This window comes from Antennarius striatus, chromosome 14 (assembly GCF_040054535.1).
Source record: "Antennarius striatus isolate MH-2024 chromosome 14, ASM4005453v1, whole genome shotgun sequence".
In the NCBI taxonomy this organism is placed as follows: Eukaryota; Metazoa; Chordata; class Actinopteri; order Lophiiformes; family Antennariidae; genus Antennarius; species Antennarius striatus.
The window spans coordinates 9049353-9068617 of record NC_090789.1 but is presented as its reverse complement, the minus strand read 5'-3'; the positions used below and the strand labels follow the sequence as shown (position 1 = coordinate 9068617).

Sequence of the window (19265 nt, the reverse complement as noted above, 5' to 3'; positions counted from 1 at the left end):
GACATCATTCAGTGATGGGAACTCATGGGGATTCGTATTTCGGAGCGTCTTCGATTTACGCGCCATGCGCACCTTAGAAACAAGGTGACTAGCGCCACTGTGTGGCATAATGAAAAATTACAGGAGCCAGGAAGGGGCAGCAGCCTTTATCTGGTGCTTTATGATTGAGAATAAAGTCATTATTAAAAGAAAATGGTAGAAAAAAACATAAGTAAAACCATATTCAAGACAATATTAGACAATATCGATGTCTTCCGAAAGCAGGTGCAAGAATATCTTGATAAAAGGTTTACCCTTGGAACCTATTTATTTATTATAACTGGGGTCTAAATTACTTTCCTTTAAAACATATAGATAATTTCTTTCTTTCCAGCGTGTCGCTATTCATCCTAACCTTTAATTAATCGAAAGCAGGCTGCATCTCTCGTAATCAACTCAAAGTAGTGGTCTTTAAACAAACCATTACCGTCCGACCGCAGTCAACCAGAACTGTTCTCTGTTCATCCATCCCATTTCCTGGATGGAGTTCCTGAGGGAGGATCCAGCGACGCGGGCATGGGAAAGTTCTCCCCACTTTTTCCGATTACATCGTATTTTTCTAAAGAAGACAAACAGACTGCTACTTGGGGCAGAGTAGTGGACCATAGACATCAGACAACACAGAGTACTGGGCGCCAACCCCGCTTCACTAGAGCGAAAGGTAAGGCTTTATAAGAATAATGACTAGAATTCACATTAACACGTGTATTATTATTATTATTATTAATGGACATATTTTTTATTTGTATTTTTGACCCCCTAATGTGTGAGGATAGCATACACACGGATCATAATATCAAGCCAGTTTGAACCTTTGTTTTTTTGTTGAATGGTTAATTATTGCCTCCGCCAATGAGAGGTCAGCGGTCGTCACCTTTTCTAATTTGTTTAACTCGAACCGAGACGTCTAAGAACGAATACAATTTACTGAAAGGGTTGATCAAAGAAAAATAAGATAAGATAAAAGCTCATAAAACTTTGAGACATATTCTTGGTACGAACGTGGATTCTGTACCACCTTTGTAGGTTCTGCAACTTTTTGTGTACATTGTCATGAAAAAAAGAAAAGAAAAATATACTGTTTAATATACAGTACAGTATGATACAGTATACAATACAATATATGATACAGTATATCTCATATACAGTGTATATGATATATACTGTCATGTTCAGTGTCAACGATGTTATGATATAGTCGTGGATAACAGATTTAAATAATATAGATTCAGATTAATTCAAATCTATTTTTAATGTAGTTTATGTAAAAAAGTTAAGTGTCAAATTGTTAAGAAATATCTTACAATTACCGTTATAAAAGCGCCATCAATTGCAGTTAGTTTAATTATGATTATTATAATTATGAGGGGCGGCAGTGGCTCAGTGGTAAAGCGGGCGGTAGAGCGGGTCGTCCTATGATTTAAGATCGGCGGTTCGATTCCCGCTCCCGCCCCCCCAAAAATACCCGGAGGTGAGCTAACAGTGGGAGGTGTCAGCTCATCCCCGGAGCACTGCCAAGGCACCCTTGAGCAAGGTGCCGTCCACTTTACAAATTGCTCATTTGAGGCGCACCAAGAAGGAGCTGCCTGCCACTCTACCTCCCCTGCATGCCTACGGGCCCCTTTGTGTGTGTGTGTGATACAGGGGCCTGTACTCACAAATATGTATGCATGCGTTTGTAATCAGTAGCTAGAGTGTGCTTTCTTAATTTCCCTTCAGGGATCAAACCAGTATATAAAATTTAAAAAATTTTTTTTAAAAATTAAAAATTACAGTACTTTTTAAACACTGATAGCACTTTTGTTACAGATGTAGTTTTACAGTTTAGTAGAGTCAGCAGTAGCTCAGTAGTTACTGAGGAACTGTCATCCACTAATTAGAAGGGCTGACGTTTGATGGTTGTGAGAGTGTCTGAGTGATTAACTTCAGTATTGGTCATTGGACCCATAACCGGAGGTGGCATAGTTAGTTTGAATGAGTGAACTAGTAAATGCTGGTTTGTGCTGAACCGCTATGACTGGTCAGTAAGACAGTTTGTTTACCATGATAGCAGTACTGCTGCAGTAACATGTTATTAATGAATATTAAATACAGGTTAGAGATTCTTGATTCAAATACAGTCAGCACAGTTTTACACACACACACACACACACACACACACACACACACACACACACACACACACACACACACACACACACACACACACGCACCGTGCACTCATCCGTTCCTGTGTCAGGAATCGTCGTCAGACCTCCAGGGACCTTAAAAATGAGTGTGCACTGTCGAGAAATGTGACTTGTTCAGCAAGGACAGTTCGAAACCGACTTGTTGAAGCTGTTTTGAAGTCACACAGAGCAAGCAAGAAGCCCTTCATCAATGAAAGGCAGATTAAGGCCCGGTTAGTCTTCGCTCGAGACCACAAGGATTGGACTGTTGATGATTGGGCGAAGGTTCTCTTCAGTGATGAATCCAATTTTGAATTGATGCCCACTCCAGCCAACTTACTGGTTAGGAGGAAGCCTGGAGAAGCTTACAACCCAGACTGTCTTGCCCATACAAAAAAACATGGGGGTGGATCAGTTATGATCTGGGGTTGTTTTAGTCTGAGTGGAACAGGGCAAATGCAATTGTGTGAAGGCCGACTGAACCAGGCCATGTACAGGACTATCCTTGAAAACAGTCTTCTTCCATCAGCTGGAAAACTCTTTCCTGCCTCGAGTGCCCCTTGCCACACGGCAAGGGGCACTGTGTGTGTGTGTGTGTGTGTGTATGTGTGTGTGTGTGTGTATATATATATATATATATATATATATATATATATATATATATATATATATATATATATATATATATATATATATATATATATATATATATATATATATATATATATATATATACTGTAGATAGTCAGACTGACAGATAGATAGATAGAAAGAGATAAAGAGATAAAGAGAGCGAGTAAATCGTATTGTGTTATTAATATCCTCTCCATTCGACAGTATTGTGTTGTTAATGTCCATACAGTAATGAGCTGTATATTTATTTCCAGTATTATCGTTTACTTTTAAAAAGTAGAAGCTGATAAAGTGCCACAATTCAGAGGAAAAGCTGCTGCCTGCTCATTACTGATGATTTACAAAGTGTAGTTTTACAGTGCAGGCAAACAACGTCATCATGTTGACATTTCGAAGTGTGTGGGTTGCTCAGGGTGCAATGATACAACTTATTAGCAGCAATGGTGTTGGCAGAGGTATGTGTTCTCTTTGTGATCTAACTTCAGTCATGAATTACAGGGCATTTTAAGCTTTTTTTTCTTATTGCTGTAGGTGGTTCTGAATCTCTGGTCTTCCTCTTGTGTTTTATGATTATTTATTCATGTAACCAGCTTTGTTGTAAGCCTAGATGGTTACTTTAATCCCATAATGTTTGTCTAAACAATATAAAAACTTAATATGCCCATAAAGTGAGTCCTGTGAAAGCCCTATTGTGATGTGTAGAGTTTGTAGTGCTAATGACTTGTTGGTTAAAGTGTTTTATCGCATTTTTGTCTGTAATGTAACCTGAAGGGATGTCGAAATGCACCACCGTATTTATTTGCTAAAGTTCTCTGATAGTTTGTGAAGTACAGCTACGACATGCATATTGGTCATTATGAACCATCAACGACAAAGTGGTATAAGTCTCTCAAGTGACATACCTGAAAAAAATTAAAAAAAAAAAAAATTATATTGAATTTCCTTCAAGTAACTTAAACATGGTTGACCTGGATGTGGACTGTCCATTGTTGTTCTTATGGTTTATAAGGGTGGCATGGTCACACTAATTTGTAAACTCGTGCACTGTCCACTAAGCTAACTTGATGCAATTTTTTGCCTCCAGCATCACAAGGGAAAGGTCACGGTCCTTTTGCCCATCTACAACAGTGGTCTGAACATCATTTTGTCCAAACTTTTCTTGAATGTTTCTTTAAAAAGAGAGTGGTTATATCGGATAAGTTACACACAAATGTGATGATTTTGTCTACAAAATTGTTTCCATACTCAAGGTATCGTGTCATATGCTGAGAATGATCACAAAATCTGTCCTAGCTATAGATTTATAACTAATACTTTGTGCTTTCCTAATATGCACCTTAGAGTCTAATACTATTTTTCATTGATTTGTTTTCTTTTAGTATTTTGAGAACAAAATTCTTACTTACTCTCACAAGTGGATCAGTCTATTTGTCGTTCATGTGACAGCTCAGCATTTCATTGTCCACTGTATCATCTCATCCTGCTATTGGAATTTTCAGTATAGGGAGTTTTTTTCTTTTCTTTTCTCAGGGGATAAGAAGTAACAGAAAAGCATGCAGTTTAAACAAATATACAAGTTTGTGACCTCCTCCACACAGGATGTTTAGGCAGATGTGTGTTTGTGTATGTCTGTCATGCATGAGCTTCCCACCATGGGCTTGCCGTCATTTATCAGCACTGACGTCCACAAAGCCCCCCTGGATATTTTTTATGAAAATCAGTCACGGTATACAGTAGCTTGACTCAGCTTTAATTGATTCGTGAATCCAAGTGGAAAAACTAGTGTAGCTAAAAATGCTGCAGACTGTGAATGGTAGATGGGCCTCATTTGGACGCATTCACTCCAGGTTTACTGTGGACAATGAAAGCGTACACTATTTCCATTCAAATTAAATGTTAACTTTAGTACTGGGTGTTTTAGTTGCTTTAACTGTATGGAGTCTTTGTTTTGCACATTTTGAAGATCTGGATTTGGAGCTCACTTTGAAAAATAGTGTGAGCTCGTAGAAGAACTAATAAAGGGCTGCAGCCAGGTACATTTTGTTCCTCAGCAACTGAAGCTGAAAAGGTCGCTGTTTCTCCGAGTTTCTGTTCACTGACTTGATGCTTATAGAAATAATAGAATACTTATGCATTGCTTTTGATTAGACTACATGAATCACATCAAAGATACAGTGAGACTCACTAGGTTAGGTAATAGTGTAAAATAAGGCGACAGAGTGACTCAGAATCTAAAAGAGTGAAATATCATTTACATAATTGATTTAATGATGGTTTGGTGGGATAATTTAGGCCCATCTGGTCCATCCAGACACTAATCAGATATAAGAATGTGTTATACTTGGCAAAATACTGTATGTAACAGCACAGGTTTTTGTTGTATGAACATCTAGGTAATTTTTTTTAGATTTGTTGGGGCAGCTTTAGGGTTCTATCAATGTGTCATGTTTACAGTACAATAGCATGAAATAACTTAGTTTTGAATCCTTATGGATGAAAAAGGATGTGGCCTATACTGAGAGACATTTTCTGATGAAAATGTCACTCAGTATATGGAATTGAATAGTGTGAGTGGATGAGTGGATTGGATGGCAATGATGTGCCTACTTTGGAAATGCTAACAAAAATTTCCTTCTAAAGCAAACCAATGGAGCATAGATACATCAATTTTATCACGGAAAAAAAAAGAGTATTAGATTGGAGCTAACTGTACTGTTTAATGAATATGCAGTTGCTTCCCTGGTCGTTTTATTTTCAAGTGCACAGAGCTGCAAGATTCATTCATCACTAGTTTTAACTGTTGTCCTCCAACTCTGCATAACCTGCCATAAGGTCACAGTTTTACATTTCACAGTTATTGGTAATAGGTCACCTAAAATGTAATTTGTTTTTCAAAAATTCCAAAAGAAGTATTGCATTTATGAACTAATTGCAAGTGCAATAAAAATAGAACAAAATGTTAGCCTTAGATATTATGGAAATATCACTTTTATTTTGGTTATTTATTCTTGTAATATCCACCATTAATATTATATATGTAATGCCCCTACATAGATAGTTTGCCCCTTTTTAGTGCCTCCACCACATGACTTTGGGACAGATCACAGTGTAAGTTTTATGCTTGCTATTAAATTAAATTTTCACTTGTGGCTACAGTTAGAAAGAACTCATTGTCAGGTGGTTTACAGAGCACATGCACTTTAAAAGCCAGTTAGTTTCATTAGAAATACCGCAGGTTCTTTTCTGAATCTGACCTAGTTTAACATCCATGATTATATGCCAAGGGCAGCACAGTGGCGCAGTGGGTACAGTTATTACCTCACAGAAAGAAGGTTCCTAATTCAATTACTTTCTGTGCATATTTTGTATGTTTGTATGTTCTCCGAGTTGTCCTTGCAGATTATTTAGCTTCCTCCCACCTCAAAAACAGGCAATTCAGGTGAATTGGTATAAACCAAAATTACTGTGAGCATGTGTGTTTGCTTTTCATGCGGTCCCGCGATGAGCTGGCATCTTATCCAGGATGTTACCTGCCTTTTGCCCTTAGCCAGCTGAGATAGCGTCCTGCAGACCCGTGACCCGCATGGCAAATATGCATCAAAAAGATGGATTATATTCCAAGAAATTATTCCCCATTTGATCTTTATTTACTCTGTTTAGGAGCAGAGGATGTCCAGAGCTGACTGGTCCTTTCTGGAGCACCTGCTGGAGGAAGGCCAAGAGTATTCAACAGGTATTGGCCGTGTCTGGCTTACCGTACTCTTCCTCTTTCGTATGCTGGTACTGGGAACTGCTGCCGAATCTGCATGGGATGATGAGCAAGCTGATTTTGTCTGCAACACGCGACAACCTGGCTGCACTGCTGTGTGCTATGACAAAGCTTTCCCCATCTCGCACTTTCGCTACTTTGTCCTGCAAGTCATCTTTGTCTCCACACCAACTATATTTTATTTTGGATATGTGGCTATAAAAGTTGGGAGGACCACAGAAGAGCATGAGGATAAGGGTAGAGGAGAGAAGCAGACGGTCAAAGGTGCCGATGCAAGTGAGAGAGGAAGAACTGTAGCAGCAGCTACAGATAATGCAGAAGAGAAGAAGGATGGTAGGAAACGCACAAAAGCTGACAAGGCTCCTCCTGAGAAACCTAAACTGAAAGGCAGGCTGCTGTGTGCGTACACTCTCAGCATCCTGGTAAAGGTCCTCCTTGAAGTTGGCTTCATAACTGGGCTTTGGTTCCTTTATGGTGGCTTCTCCATTGCAGCAAAGTTTGAATGCAAAAGGTCCCCTTGTCCTCATACAGTGGACTGCTTTGTCTCTCGACCCACGGAGAAAACCGTCTTCACCATCTACACTCAGGTTACCGCTGCCGTCTCCTTGCTGCTTAACCTCATCGAGCTCCTCCACCTCCTTCAGCTCGCCATCTCCCTTCAGCTGGAGAAACGCTACCGGGCCCAACACCAGAACCACCTACCCTGGGCAAAGCAGATGGCAGCATGTGAGGAGAGTCTGGAATTTCAAAAGGAGCCATCGCAGCCTTACAAAGCAAGCAGCCATGTCGACCTCCCCATCCAGGGCCAGGCTGCATGCTACAACAACCCTTGTGAAAGCTACCAGGATCTTACAATAGAGGTGAAATGTAGACCCGAGGAGGCTGCCGTGCTTCCCAGTTACTCAAACTGTATGGGCGCTCAGAGGACGACTCATTCACCTAGAGTACATTATAAGAAGCATGCACAGCACACTGAGAAAAACAGTAAGGCTGCCCGTATGGGATTCTCAAACCAGATGCATTATGTATGACATGGTCAGTTAGGGCAGTTTGCTGTTTATGACTTTAAAAATTGACTGTGATTTCTTAAACTTCCAGGGTTTTCTTTGTGTTTTTTTGTGTGTGTATGCATAATTTCCTGCACACCCTGATGATCAGGAGTGCGGCGATCAAATGAAGGAGAAATGAAGAACAACTGTTGCACTGTGAACTCGATGCCTCAGAGGCAGGGAGCCTTTCAAACCGTGATTTATCGGATAAATTGTCCTTTTCAAAATGAAACATTTTTAGAGGACTCCCGAAGGCCACAGAAAATTAGACTCCACAATGAGAAGATGCAGTCATAAGATGCCTTCATGTTACATTTAATGGCTTTTGGTGTTGAATAGGATGTGTGTATCTGTCTGTGTGTGTAAGGGGGAGGGTTGTTTTTGTATTTGTATGGGAGAGTATGCAGTGGCACAACATTTAAGCGTATTCCTCTGAGATTTGCACTGTAACCTCTGGAGTTCTTTGATTCCCCCTCCTTCTTTCCAATGCCTGTGTTCACACATAGTGGAATGTACTGGTCTCTGGATCCTGCTCAGCTCCCAAGAGGATAATTGCCAAACCATTTGAATCTGTGGATTATTAATATCTTCTCACCACCACTGACCACTAACATTTTAGCTGTGAAAAAAGAGGAAGAGGGTGGAGCTTTGCAGACTAGATTCTGAGCTCTGATTAAGGAAGAAACACAAGCATTCATTTTTAAATCCAAACAGTTGGGGAGCCTGAGAAAGAACTTGATGTATAAAGATGCATTTGTGGCTGAATTCTGAAAGGACTCAAAGCGGTACGAGAATGAAAGAAAATGATTTTGAACTATATTTAATGCTGATCTTAAAGTATTGTTACAGACATGCGTACCAATATTTATTATTTTGTGTGAATAAAGTTTAATGAGCTACAAATATAAAATTGATCACATACTGATCAATTCCCAGTATGGAAGAAAATAGTATGGATGCAATGCTACGTCCCACATAAGCGGATATTTTGTGTACATTATATTTTTGCATATTCCTCTCTGAATGCAGGGATGAGATTTCTTTGTGGGGAAAATATCTTTGAAATGTGTCTTTCTTCAGTGTCCAGCGACACACTTTCCACTATCCAAATACTGTCACAATACAAAGGCACTGAATCACTCAGGAGAAAGTGCTGTGGGAATAATAGAAGGATGGAGGTGTGGAGAAGTGGATGAGCCTCACAGAGTATCATGAGCATAACCTCCTCAGGGAGAAAGTGGAGGGAAATAACTTTGATTTAATGGTGGTTTTCAAATCCGTGGAAGAAAGGCATCAATTATATGGTAGTAAAAGTTCATTCCAGGTAGGAATGCACTTTCTATTTAATATCCCTGGGGGGCTTCTGACTGTCTTTGCTGTTTGTGTGGAAAGCAATTGATAAAATCCAAAACTCAGCATCTTCCACAAAGGTACCCACCCAGGCTGTAAATGCAGCCATATGTCTTTTCAGGGCGGCAGCCGTAACCCTTTGCAATACGACTCTCATTTCCAGCAATTTACCAAACCGTCTCCATAATGATAAGGGGTTATCTAGAGCAGGAAAAGAGGTTTATGGGAAATTCATGTGGGACTATTCTCATAAAGCTAATATATTGCTGCTGTATGTGGCTGAACAGCAGGTTAAGCACATATTTTGAAAAAAAACTCTTTTATCAACAAGCTGTATGATTTAATAATAGTAGGAAGACTGAGCTCTCAGAGTGGAATTTGTTAATATTGTCAGCAGTCGCTTCCAATATTAAATGTTGAGAACAATCTAGACAGAGCTGCCCATTTGAATGTCCATCCAGAAGAACTTGGCTGGTATTTCTGTGAAATGTCTTCTCAGGTAGGATTGACTGTGTGTTTCTATTTGTATGTGTGTGTCAGAATGATTTTTATGTTCATTCATATGTTTTCTCAAAAAGCCAGAGGGTCATGGAACAGATTTCATTGAATTGACCCACATCAACTCACTACCTGCCGATCAAAGCAGGTGGTCGAACAGCAAGACTCCTTTCAGCGTCCGTCACCTATGTAGGTGATCACAGCAGAATGTTTCTCCGTTGCCTCCACAGTAAGTAGTAATAAACTGCCCAAGATGAAAACAACAGTGCAGCTTCAAAGTCATTTTTACTTTACTAGTGTATACCTCATCACAAGAAAAAACTGCAGCCCTCTTATAAGGCTCCCATAAAAGTGATGTTATGGCTTTAAGTCATTCTATCAATATGATATAATATCTACCCTTTCATGGGCTCAATTAACTTGTATTAATTTCCTGACTGCTTCCTTAACTCAAGGGTACCAAAAACACACCCTTCTAGTAGTAGAGTTAAACACTTGTTTGTTCATGCAAAGCTTTTCAAATAAATGTTTTGTGTGAGTCATTAGTGACAGTTACTGATCTGTGTGACCTGTCGTCTGTAATGATTACACATACAGCCTCTGGGATCAGCTGCCTTTCTGACTTGAGTTTCCTGACATTGTTGTAAGTCACTGCTGATGCATTTCCTCACTCCGTTGGTGAAATACATGCTTCTGATCATCATGACAGTTTCTCAGTTTGGTGAACCCACATATGCCACTGCACACAAGCGTCCAGACTGTAAAGTAGTGGAAGTAAAAAGTGACATCAAATTAATGGATTCTTGTAGGTCTTATGACTGCCCAACTGTCACACACAAAGGTCGACTCTCTTAGAGGATGTCTTCAGGCCTGCTTCAGGTTCTGGAGGGTCTTTAAAGGGTTCACTTTGGTGCCAACCTCGTTGGGTTGCTCTGTTGTTCTTCCTGCCAGCTGTTCTGCTGCAAGCATATCTCTAGGAAGCAGACAGAGGAGCTTTTAAACACTCCCATGCACACACACAAACACAGAGGCAAGAAGAAGAAAAACTTTGTGTATCAGTATGAGATATTCAAGGCTGTAGTAAAGCATCAATATTTGATGGCCTGAGAAAAAAACCTCTGACATCGAACACAAAAATACACATAAAGAGCTAATATTAAATCAGCCAAAGTAACTGAGCTCCATTGAAGTCATGTTTATTAGAGATATCTTTATGCTGCATCTGTATATATAAAGGCATAGAATATAGAGTATGGTATTGCTACTTTAAACCATTTGAAACACAACACTGGGACACAGCTATCTGGATCCATAACAATTCAATGTCTAAGAACAACACTGAAATCCTGTGAGCAATTCCTAAATTTAAACTGGGGGCAGGAACTGGGTCTGTATCTGTTTCCTGTTCCAGTATTGTTGTTCCCCAGGGATTGGTCATTTCGGATTGTTCACCCTGACAATGGGGACTCAGTGGGTATTGTTCCATTGTTTTATCCCGGCTCCACTGTGTTTTTTCAGATAATGTCATGGTCACCCCATCAGAGACCAAAGAAGAATGACAGAAATGGACAAAGTGCTGTCTGGAGTCAATTAGGATGGCTGGTACTACTTACATTTCAGAGAGGGAATGCGTAAGTATTTGTGTGTGTGTGTGTGTGTGTGTGTGTGTGTGTGTGTGTGTGTGTGTGTTTCTGCATGAGGTGAGGTGGCATTTGAATAAGCTTGTTCGTGATTCTTTGATGGTCTCTCTTAAATAGTTTGGACTTTGAAGTGGGGTTGAATGAGTCTATTACCTGCAGTAGATGGAGGCTGGTATGAACAAGATGGAAGCAGCAGAGGAGACAGAGAAGACTTAGACTGATATAGCTTACACTGAATCAGGTTGGTTTTGCAGTACCAGAGTTTAAACCCTGCTGAACCCTGGAACTGAAAATGAATCAGACTAATATCAATAAGTGGGGCTTATTTGACAAACTTGTGTTATAGGACAGGTTCAGTGTGTTACACAAAGATGTTTTATGGGATGGAAACACGTATGAAAGTCATCACCTGTACCCCAAGTGTACGGGACATTTGGGTGTTGAGTCACAGCTGCTGCCAGCCTGGTTAGCTGAACCAGCCATGTCATTCATCCTCTTATACAAATGTTCTTACTCTTATCTTCCCCCCAAAAATGTGAGACCCTTCAGATGTTTACAGATGTTTATACGTCTTGGCTGTGTTTGAATCACAGCACTGTGTTCCTGTATTCTCTGTACACATTTGCCTTTTCCCAACAGAGGATGTAATGCCCTGTGAGCAGACGGGCAGCTCCATTGTTCCTGCTGCTCAGGGAGCAGTGTCTCCTGCCTGTCCGCTCAGGATGTTGAATTGGATGTCCTTTAAAAAAAACAACCAGTATAACTTACACCTATTAACCTCACTTTCCATGGAGAACAATGGAGTACGTCCAGACACCCCTTCTCTTTTCCCTGGAGCCTCTGCCCTTAGTTCCCACAGTGCTGTCCAGCTTAGAGGAGCTGAGCCATTGTTAAGCACTCAACATGTCCTCCCAGTTGTTCCTGAGAGGTTACACACACACCTTTGACACACCTAAACACACTCCTTTTTAACTCTTTTGAACTCACGGCATAATTTAACAGCAATGTATTCACTTCCACATGGAAAATTCTACCATCTTAAAGTAACTGCCATTCAAAACATGCACATGTGAAGTCATCGGAGCAACATGGGTCATTTCAGTGATAGTGAACTGAAGAGGAAAGTCTAAGCTGACGACTGCAGATATCCCAGCCTTCATTGCTCCGGTGCCAAAGAAAATCTGGGTATTAAGAGCTTTCCACATATAAGTAGCTGGCAGGTAGTGTTGTGGAACTTATCCTGGCATGCTGTAAAGGTAGTTCTCTATTAAGAAAGCTCAAGGAGCATTAGAAATGGATGGACATTTCTGTTTCTTTATTAAACACACGGAAAGGCTGCAGGACTGGAGTAAGAGTCAACAAAATAATTACAAGCTTCCCTCTTCCTGAACGTGTGTTATCGCACAGTTGTTAATTTTCAACTGCCTATGATGCTCATAACTTATCCATATTTAGGCAGCAAGATTTGTTATCAAGGCATTGTGTCCTGATTGCCATATGCTCTAGTAATGTTAATTAAGGTTTCATTGTTTTAATATGTGGAACGTTTCCCCTCTGTTGTACGCAGAAGGATGCCAAATTTCATGTCAGGTAAAGACAACATCACTGAAGAGCTCCTGTTGAGCAACATACCTGGAACATGTTATTCCAAAAATGAAATAAATAATAATAAATAAATAGCAGTTGGCAATATCTTAAATCATTGTTTGCATTGCCTTTAGATTTGTTGCATTAGAGATGGAGTTTAAGGTAGAGATGAGCTTCATAGAAACTGATCAAGTTAATGGTAGCCTTACAATACTCTATTGATACCCGCTTCAATCATTAAGGACCACCATGTAGAACGACACAATTCCCACTGTTGTTCTACATGGAGGTCTGTGGTGATTGAAGCGGACATCCTGTCCCAAAACATCTTTGACCAATAACCACAAATGTATACCTGTATTCATCATTGACCTTTGAACCGGGGTTTTAAATGCAGGTAGTTTTATTAAAACGACTGTGGAATTAAATTAGATTAAGTCATTTTGGTGATTTCCATTCTACTTTTCAATTGTAATTGTTACATTTTCTGCCCATGTTTATAAAAAATACACAATACTCCTCATGCAAATATAAAATTTAAGTGTTAGGATATTCAAATCATAATATCCTAGTGTCATCACACAATAATTACAATTCATGTATTGTTTCCATTTCTCGTAAGAGTATAATTTAGCATCTGTTTTAAGAGTGCAACTCTTGAGAATACATTTCCTTTATGCTAAATTTTAGCATAAAGGAAATGTATTCATGAAGGCAATTCTTGCGAAACTAAAATGTAATGACTGATAACATTTCTAAATGATCTACATCTTTTTGGATAAAGCAATATCAACAGGGAAAGGGTCCATTTGTACATGAAACTGACTTCCTGCATGGGTAATTGTGCAATCAAAAGAAAAAAAAGTAAATTCATGACTTAGATTCAAAGGACGGAAAATTGAAGACTTTTCAAAATGTCTGATGGGCTTTCACCCCATCAGAACAGACCAAAGGTCAGTTTACAAACAGTGACTTTTCATTCATTGTCTACTTTACCGTTGAAAACAATTTTTCTCTTCAAGATGATTGAACAAAGCCATTACTTCCTTTGATTTTGATGCTTTTCTGTTCTTGGCTGTGATTGTTTCAATTTACTTTAACTAAACCAAAGTAACAAAGGTTCACTAAGACAAAAAAATTTGATAACACAAATTGCAAAGTAATTGCCACAATGTCTTTATTCATCATATTTCAGTAACACACATAATTTAAACTTATACTCTGCAAACAATCCAGTATTTCTAAAAGTTATTATTTAGATGTTGAAAAAGAGAAAACAGGGGAAAGCAGCTTCAACTTCCTGGGATCTCACATATGAATAGATTATTTTGTATTACAAAATCATATGCTAAAAAGAACAAAGACCTGGTACCATTCCTTCTTTTATGTTTAAACTCAAAAGTCCTTTAACATAGAAAAAAGTATAAAAAAGAACATTTGAGTTTCTGTAACATGAAGATAATTACAACACAAGACATAATATTTATCTAATTTATTAGCAAAGGCAACATTTGTGTCCTAGAACTCATAATTGCATGTGAATGCAACGGAAAACGATCCATGTTCCACTCAGTCCTGGTACCACCCTGCCGTTTGAACACCTGCTGGTTCTATAATTATGTGTTGTAATCATTATGTTACTGTTCCAAACATAGCTTTGTCATGTGCAACATCAAGAGACAGGTCAAAGAATCACGTACAGCAGACAAACTGTATTTGAGTCCATAATGGATCAAGTATGTTTGTATAATTACGCTTTAGCTTCTCTAGATGGTATTTCCACAGATAACATGAATGTTTTGGGTGGCCACGAGAGACTGTGTATGGCTGACTATGTGTTTTTGGCTCAGGTTCACCCTCTGCTCCCAAATTCCATGGTTCCCTCCTACTGGTCAAAATCAAATGCAAGTTTCTCAAAACAGCTGAGGTTAGGTCTTCTCAGGTCGGTTCCTGTTCAGAGCTGCTTTGGGTGTAAACTCCAGTTTCTCTTTCAGGCTGAGGACCTGGGTGCTGTCCATACCCACTTGTTCCTGCAGCTTCCTTTCTTCCCTGAGTTCCAGGATGCTTTGCTCTTCTCGAAGAGTTGGGGTCCCCCTCACAAACCACTCCAGGTGGTAGCCCACAGCTCCAACCACAAATGCGACTGGGAAGGTGACATAAGGAGCATATGTCCGCATTGCTGTCCAAATCACAGGCCACATGACAGCGTACCACACGGGCACCTGGGTACTCCACAAGGGAACATAATAGTATTGTGAGTGGATTCACTCTGAAGCTAGCAGGGAAAATACTAATTGAAGAAACACAAAGTGTAAGGTATTAACATTTCATTTAAGTTTGGCACTATCAACAGTGAATGGAATTTCCTCAACCGTATTCACGGCGTAAGTTATATGACAGATGAATGGCCTGTTTGTCCTTCAATACCTTCTAAGAATGTAACAAGATCCACAAACAACGTCAATGTCTTAGCCTTGTTATACCAACCTTGGTCGAATTAGCACTGCTAATAACACAGCTAACACTGATATCTACATGCGAACTAGCGGAACATAATGATGCGTTCTGCTGTCTGTTGTACTCCATTCACAACGGGTATTTCTCAAAATCTTATTACTTTGTCAAAGATGTAACGGAAATAATCGCTAGTCAATCTAACCTAATGGTGGAAAGTAGGGCGCAAACCAACTCGACAAAGAACAACGACATATTGCTTAATGATGAATATTCCTTATTGTTTCAAGTACATAACCAATCTAACTAACCTTATATAAAGTCAAATGAAAACTCTGACTTGACGCAACTGCTTGCAACCTGCTACTTGATTTAATGAGTTACTCTGATGTTCCGAAACGCTTTATTTAAATGTCTAATAACTGGATATAACATAGTTTTCTTACATTAGTCTTCTCTCACCTTTACTGTTACTTAGCACGTTGCTGTTGCGGCGAATTGACGGAATCTCCGTGTGTCGGCTTCCTGGTTGGACCTGATTGGCTGATACGCAGCTCTTATTTCTTCTTCTCTGAAGCAGTTTAGAGCCATTGCGTCACAATACTGCCATCTGCTGGATTTACATATCGCATGTAGGTATTTCCCGGATTATGACCCCATCAATTTACTATATTTCATCACTTCTGCCACACTCTATCCATTGGTAATCATGTTCTACTGTCTAGTCCTATAACGGCCACTACAATTCTGAGGTAGGTGCTTCAGCCAGTGGTCATCGGGGGGCAAGGAGGTGAACGTTGTGGGGAGTTTTAAGTACCTGGGGCTATAACTGGACAGCAAACTGTACTGGTTTACCAACATGGACTGTGTGTACAAGAAGGATCAGAGTAGGATGTACTACCTGAGGACGCTGGCCTCCTTCTACATCAGCTCTGAACTGCTTAGACTATTCTACCAGTCCATAGTGTCCAGTGTAATGTCCTACGCCCATGTGTGTTGGGGTGGAGGTGCCAGGAAACGGGACATCAAGTGCCTGGACAGGCTCATCCGGAGGGCTGGTTCTGTGATCGGCCAGGACCTGGACTCTGTTGAGACTGTTCTAGAGAGGAAGACCAGCCCCCCTGCACACCACCTTCGCCCAGCAGAGGAGCTCCTTCAGCAGCAGACTGCTGTCACCGAGCTCCTCCACAGAGAAACTGAGGACCTCCTTTGTGCCTCGTGCCATCAGGGGGCACAACCATTCTCTCAGAAGGTGGTGGTGGTGGGGGGGGGGGGGGGGGGGGCTGAAGCTGCAGTATATCAAGGTCAGCCAAGAGGGGATAGACAGGGGGGTGAAGGCAGGGATGTACTGTGGCGATACACACACACACACACACACACACACACACACACACACACACACACACACACACACACACACACACACACACACACACACACACACTATTCACTCTGTCTGTCTGTCTGTCTGTCTGTCTGTCTGTCTGTCTGTCTGTCTGTCTGTCTGTCTGTCTGTCTGTCTGTCTGTCTGTCTGTCTGTCTGTCTGTCTGTCTGTCTGTCTGTCTGTCTGTCTATCACATGCAATGATACAAATCAGGTGTCAAATATCTGTGTTCCTTCTCTGCTTTGTATGTATTTGACTTTTTTCTCATAATCTCCTGTATGTGCACATGACTGTTTCTCTAAATCACACTCTTAGCAATTTGATCCGGATCAAATCTAGTTCTGTATACTTTTTTTTGGCGCTGTAATCAAACTTTTATCTAATTAGTTATACATGTATTTCAATAATGCAATGTCAGCACCCCCATCCAACTCTACAAGGCATCTCAGCACATTTTACTTTTTTTTTTTTTTTAAATATATGACCCCTCCATTTTAATCTGGAGTCAAAATGAACTTCTATGAATCTAAATGATTTGGTTTACTTTAAATAATGTTCAACTTCTTATGAGCATTTATTCTGATTCTCTAACTTGTGAAGACTATTGCTGTAGAATTTTTCTCTAAACTCAATCTCCACTCTGACATCTCATTTGAATTTCCTGTTGTAAACGTATGAGACAAATTTTTCCCTCTCATCCAAAGGGCACCATCATCTATCTGCAAATGATGACCTTATCAACGTTACTTAAACATTAACAAATATGCAATTTATCACAAGAAAGATTATTATTGATGTTATCACATTAGTTGTGATGACCCAATTATAACCTCATTCTTATTCTATTCTATTTTCAGTCCTTTGTTCAGTTAAAGTTTTCATTTAATGGAACCCATACCATATCATATGCTTTTAAGAGATTTGTAGTCACTGACATATTTTTTATGTCTTTTAGTCACTTCAACCTCTTCACATTGTCCTGAATCTTTAGCTAAAACAGATTTATCTTTAAATTGTAACCTGATTTGCTTAACTGTACACACACACGCGTGCGCACACGCACACACACACACACATGCAGACACACACAAACACACACACAAACAACTATTCACTCTGTCACTTTCCAGTGTGAAGGTAATTACTCCACAGTTTATTGCTTTGCTTACATCACTCTCTGCTTCCTGCTTCCTGAACGATTTCCTCCGTCTACATCACAGGTTTTGTCCCTCCTCCTACACTTCTCTATCATCCCCACCTATATATCTGAATAAGCTCACTTGGAAACCTCACGCTGTCAGGCTTCCGGCGTCTACCCGGAAGTTCGGGCCGCGAGCCGAGTAAGCTCCTGTCATCACATTTGTCCATGTCTCTCACTTATGGAGCCGTTTTGGCTTCGTCAAACATAGCGGTTTATATTCCTCGATTGTGACAGACCTCATGTTGTCGTGTGGGGAACCCCGATGCTTTATTCAACCACGGACCGAACTCACAAAGCCGGCGTCTACCCGGATTGCCAGACCGTGATGCCCAAGCGGCCTTCATCTTTGCATTCGTCTTTCCCACACACACGGAGCCGTTACAGCTCTGTCAGACACACTGGTTTGTTTTCTTGTGACGGCGAAGAAACAAAGAAAACAATGTCTGGTATTATTGTTTTATCGTTGAATTTGCATGGGTTCCCGCTAGTATTATATCCATCCATCCATCTTCCACCGCTTATCCGGAATCGGGTCGCGGGGGTAGCAGCTTCAACAGGTAGCCCCAAACTTCCCTTTCCCGGTCCCATCCACCAGCTCTGACTGGGGGATCCCAAGGCGTTCCCAGACCAGTGTTGAGATATAATCCCTCCACCTGGTCCTGGGTCTGCCCCGAGGTCTCCTCCCAGCTGGACGTACTAGAAACACCTCCCTAGAGAGGCGCCCTGGAGGCATCCGCACTAGTATTGTATCATTGCAGTATATTAATTACTCTGTTCTTCTGCACTTAAGTGTTCCATCATCACATAGCATACTTCATTCTTTCCTGCTGCTCTTGTGCTAGCTTTGACTGGTGCTATTTTTAACTTTCCAACAGTGAACGAAATATGCTCATCTTCAATACAGTATTTTAATCTTTTCTTCATGGTTGTATGTTCAGATCTGTTGTTTCTGGCTCCTCAGTTCACCTCATCCCGAGTGTGACCCATTAAACAAACCTTTTATTATTTATTGGAGATAAACAAATGACATACACTGGTACAGGACTATTCCACTTCCTTCTGTCCTTTCCATTTTGTTCATTCCCTATCTGGGCTGTATTCCCTACTGGGTCACAAAACATTCTCCAGTGTGAACTTTTGGCTGTCTTAGCGTTCTTCTTTATACTGCATAAGGTTTTTTTTTTTAATATTCTCATATACTGTGTTACAAATTCTTTGTAGTTTTCAATCATCAAAATGTCTTTCTTTTAATTCTCACAGATCACTATAGGATTACCTTGCTCTCTCTAAAATGATTTTCCCACACAACACAATAATTTCTCTATTGTATGAAGAGGATTAGAAGGATAGTTTATCAAATTCAATCCTCTTCCAGTGTTATCATACTTCACAGTTCATAATTTGTTACACCACCACATTCTTTTTGAAATTCCCAAAATCCCTTGTTAATAAATGACACACTAAGGTCCCACTTCCACCATCTTTCTTAGTT

At 40.1% G+C, this 19265-nt stretch overlaps 2 protein-coding genes across 5 annotated transcripts; one reads left to right on the top strand and one right to left on the bottom strand.

Annotated features, from left to right (window-relative positions):
- The first annotated feature begins 602 nt into the window (after positions 1 to 602).
- On the top strand, positions 603 to 10048 carry gja4 (gap junction protein alpha 4). Its single transcript, XM_068333100.1, has 2 exons — positions 603 to 700; positions 6501 to 10048. Exon 2 carries the CDS (start codon positions 6510 to 6512, stop codon positions 7638 to 7640), a length of 1131 nt encoding a protein of 376 aa, XP_068189201.1. The 5' UTR covers positions 603 to 700; positions 6501 to 6509; the 3' UTR covers positions 7641 to 10048.
- Positions 10049 to 13902: 3854 nt separating this feature from the next.
- smim12 (small integral membrane protein 12) lies at positions 13903 to 16335 on the bottom strand. 4 transcript variants are annotated; one of them, XM_068333104.1, is made up of 2 exons: positions 15634 to 16335; positions 13903 to 14962 (listed from the first exon to the last, which is right to left on the bottom strand). In XM_068333104.1, exon 2 carries the CDS (start codon positions 14932 to 14934, stop codon positions 14662 to 14664), a length of 273 nt encoding a protein of 90 aa, XP_068189205.1. In that variant the 5' UTR covers positions 14935 to 14962; positions 15634 to 16335; the 3' UTR covers positions 13903 to 14661. The 4 variants fall into 4 exon arrangements, with proteins under 4 accessions (XP_068189205.1, XP_068189203.1, XP_068189204.1 ...); XM_068333102.1 differs by having other exon boundaries at positions 13903 to 14955; XM_068333103.1 differs by having other exon boundaries at positions 15650 to 16335.
- Positions 16336 to 19265: the final 2930 nt, after the last annotated feature.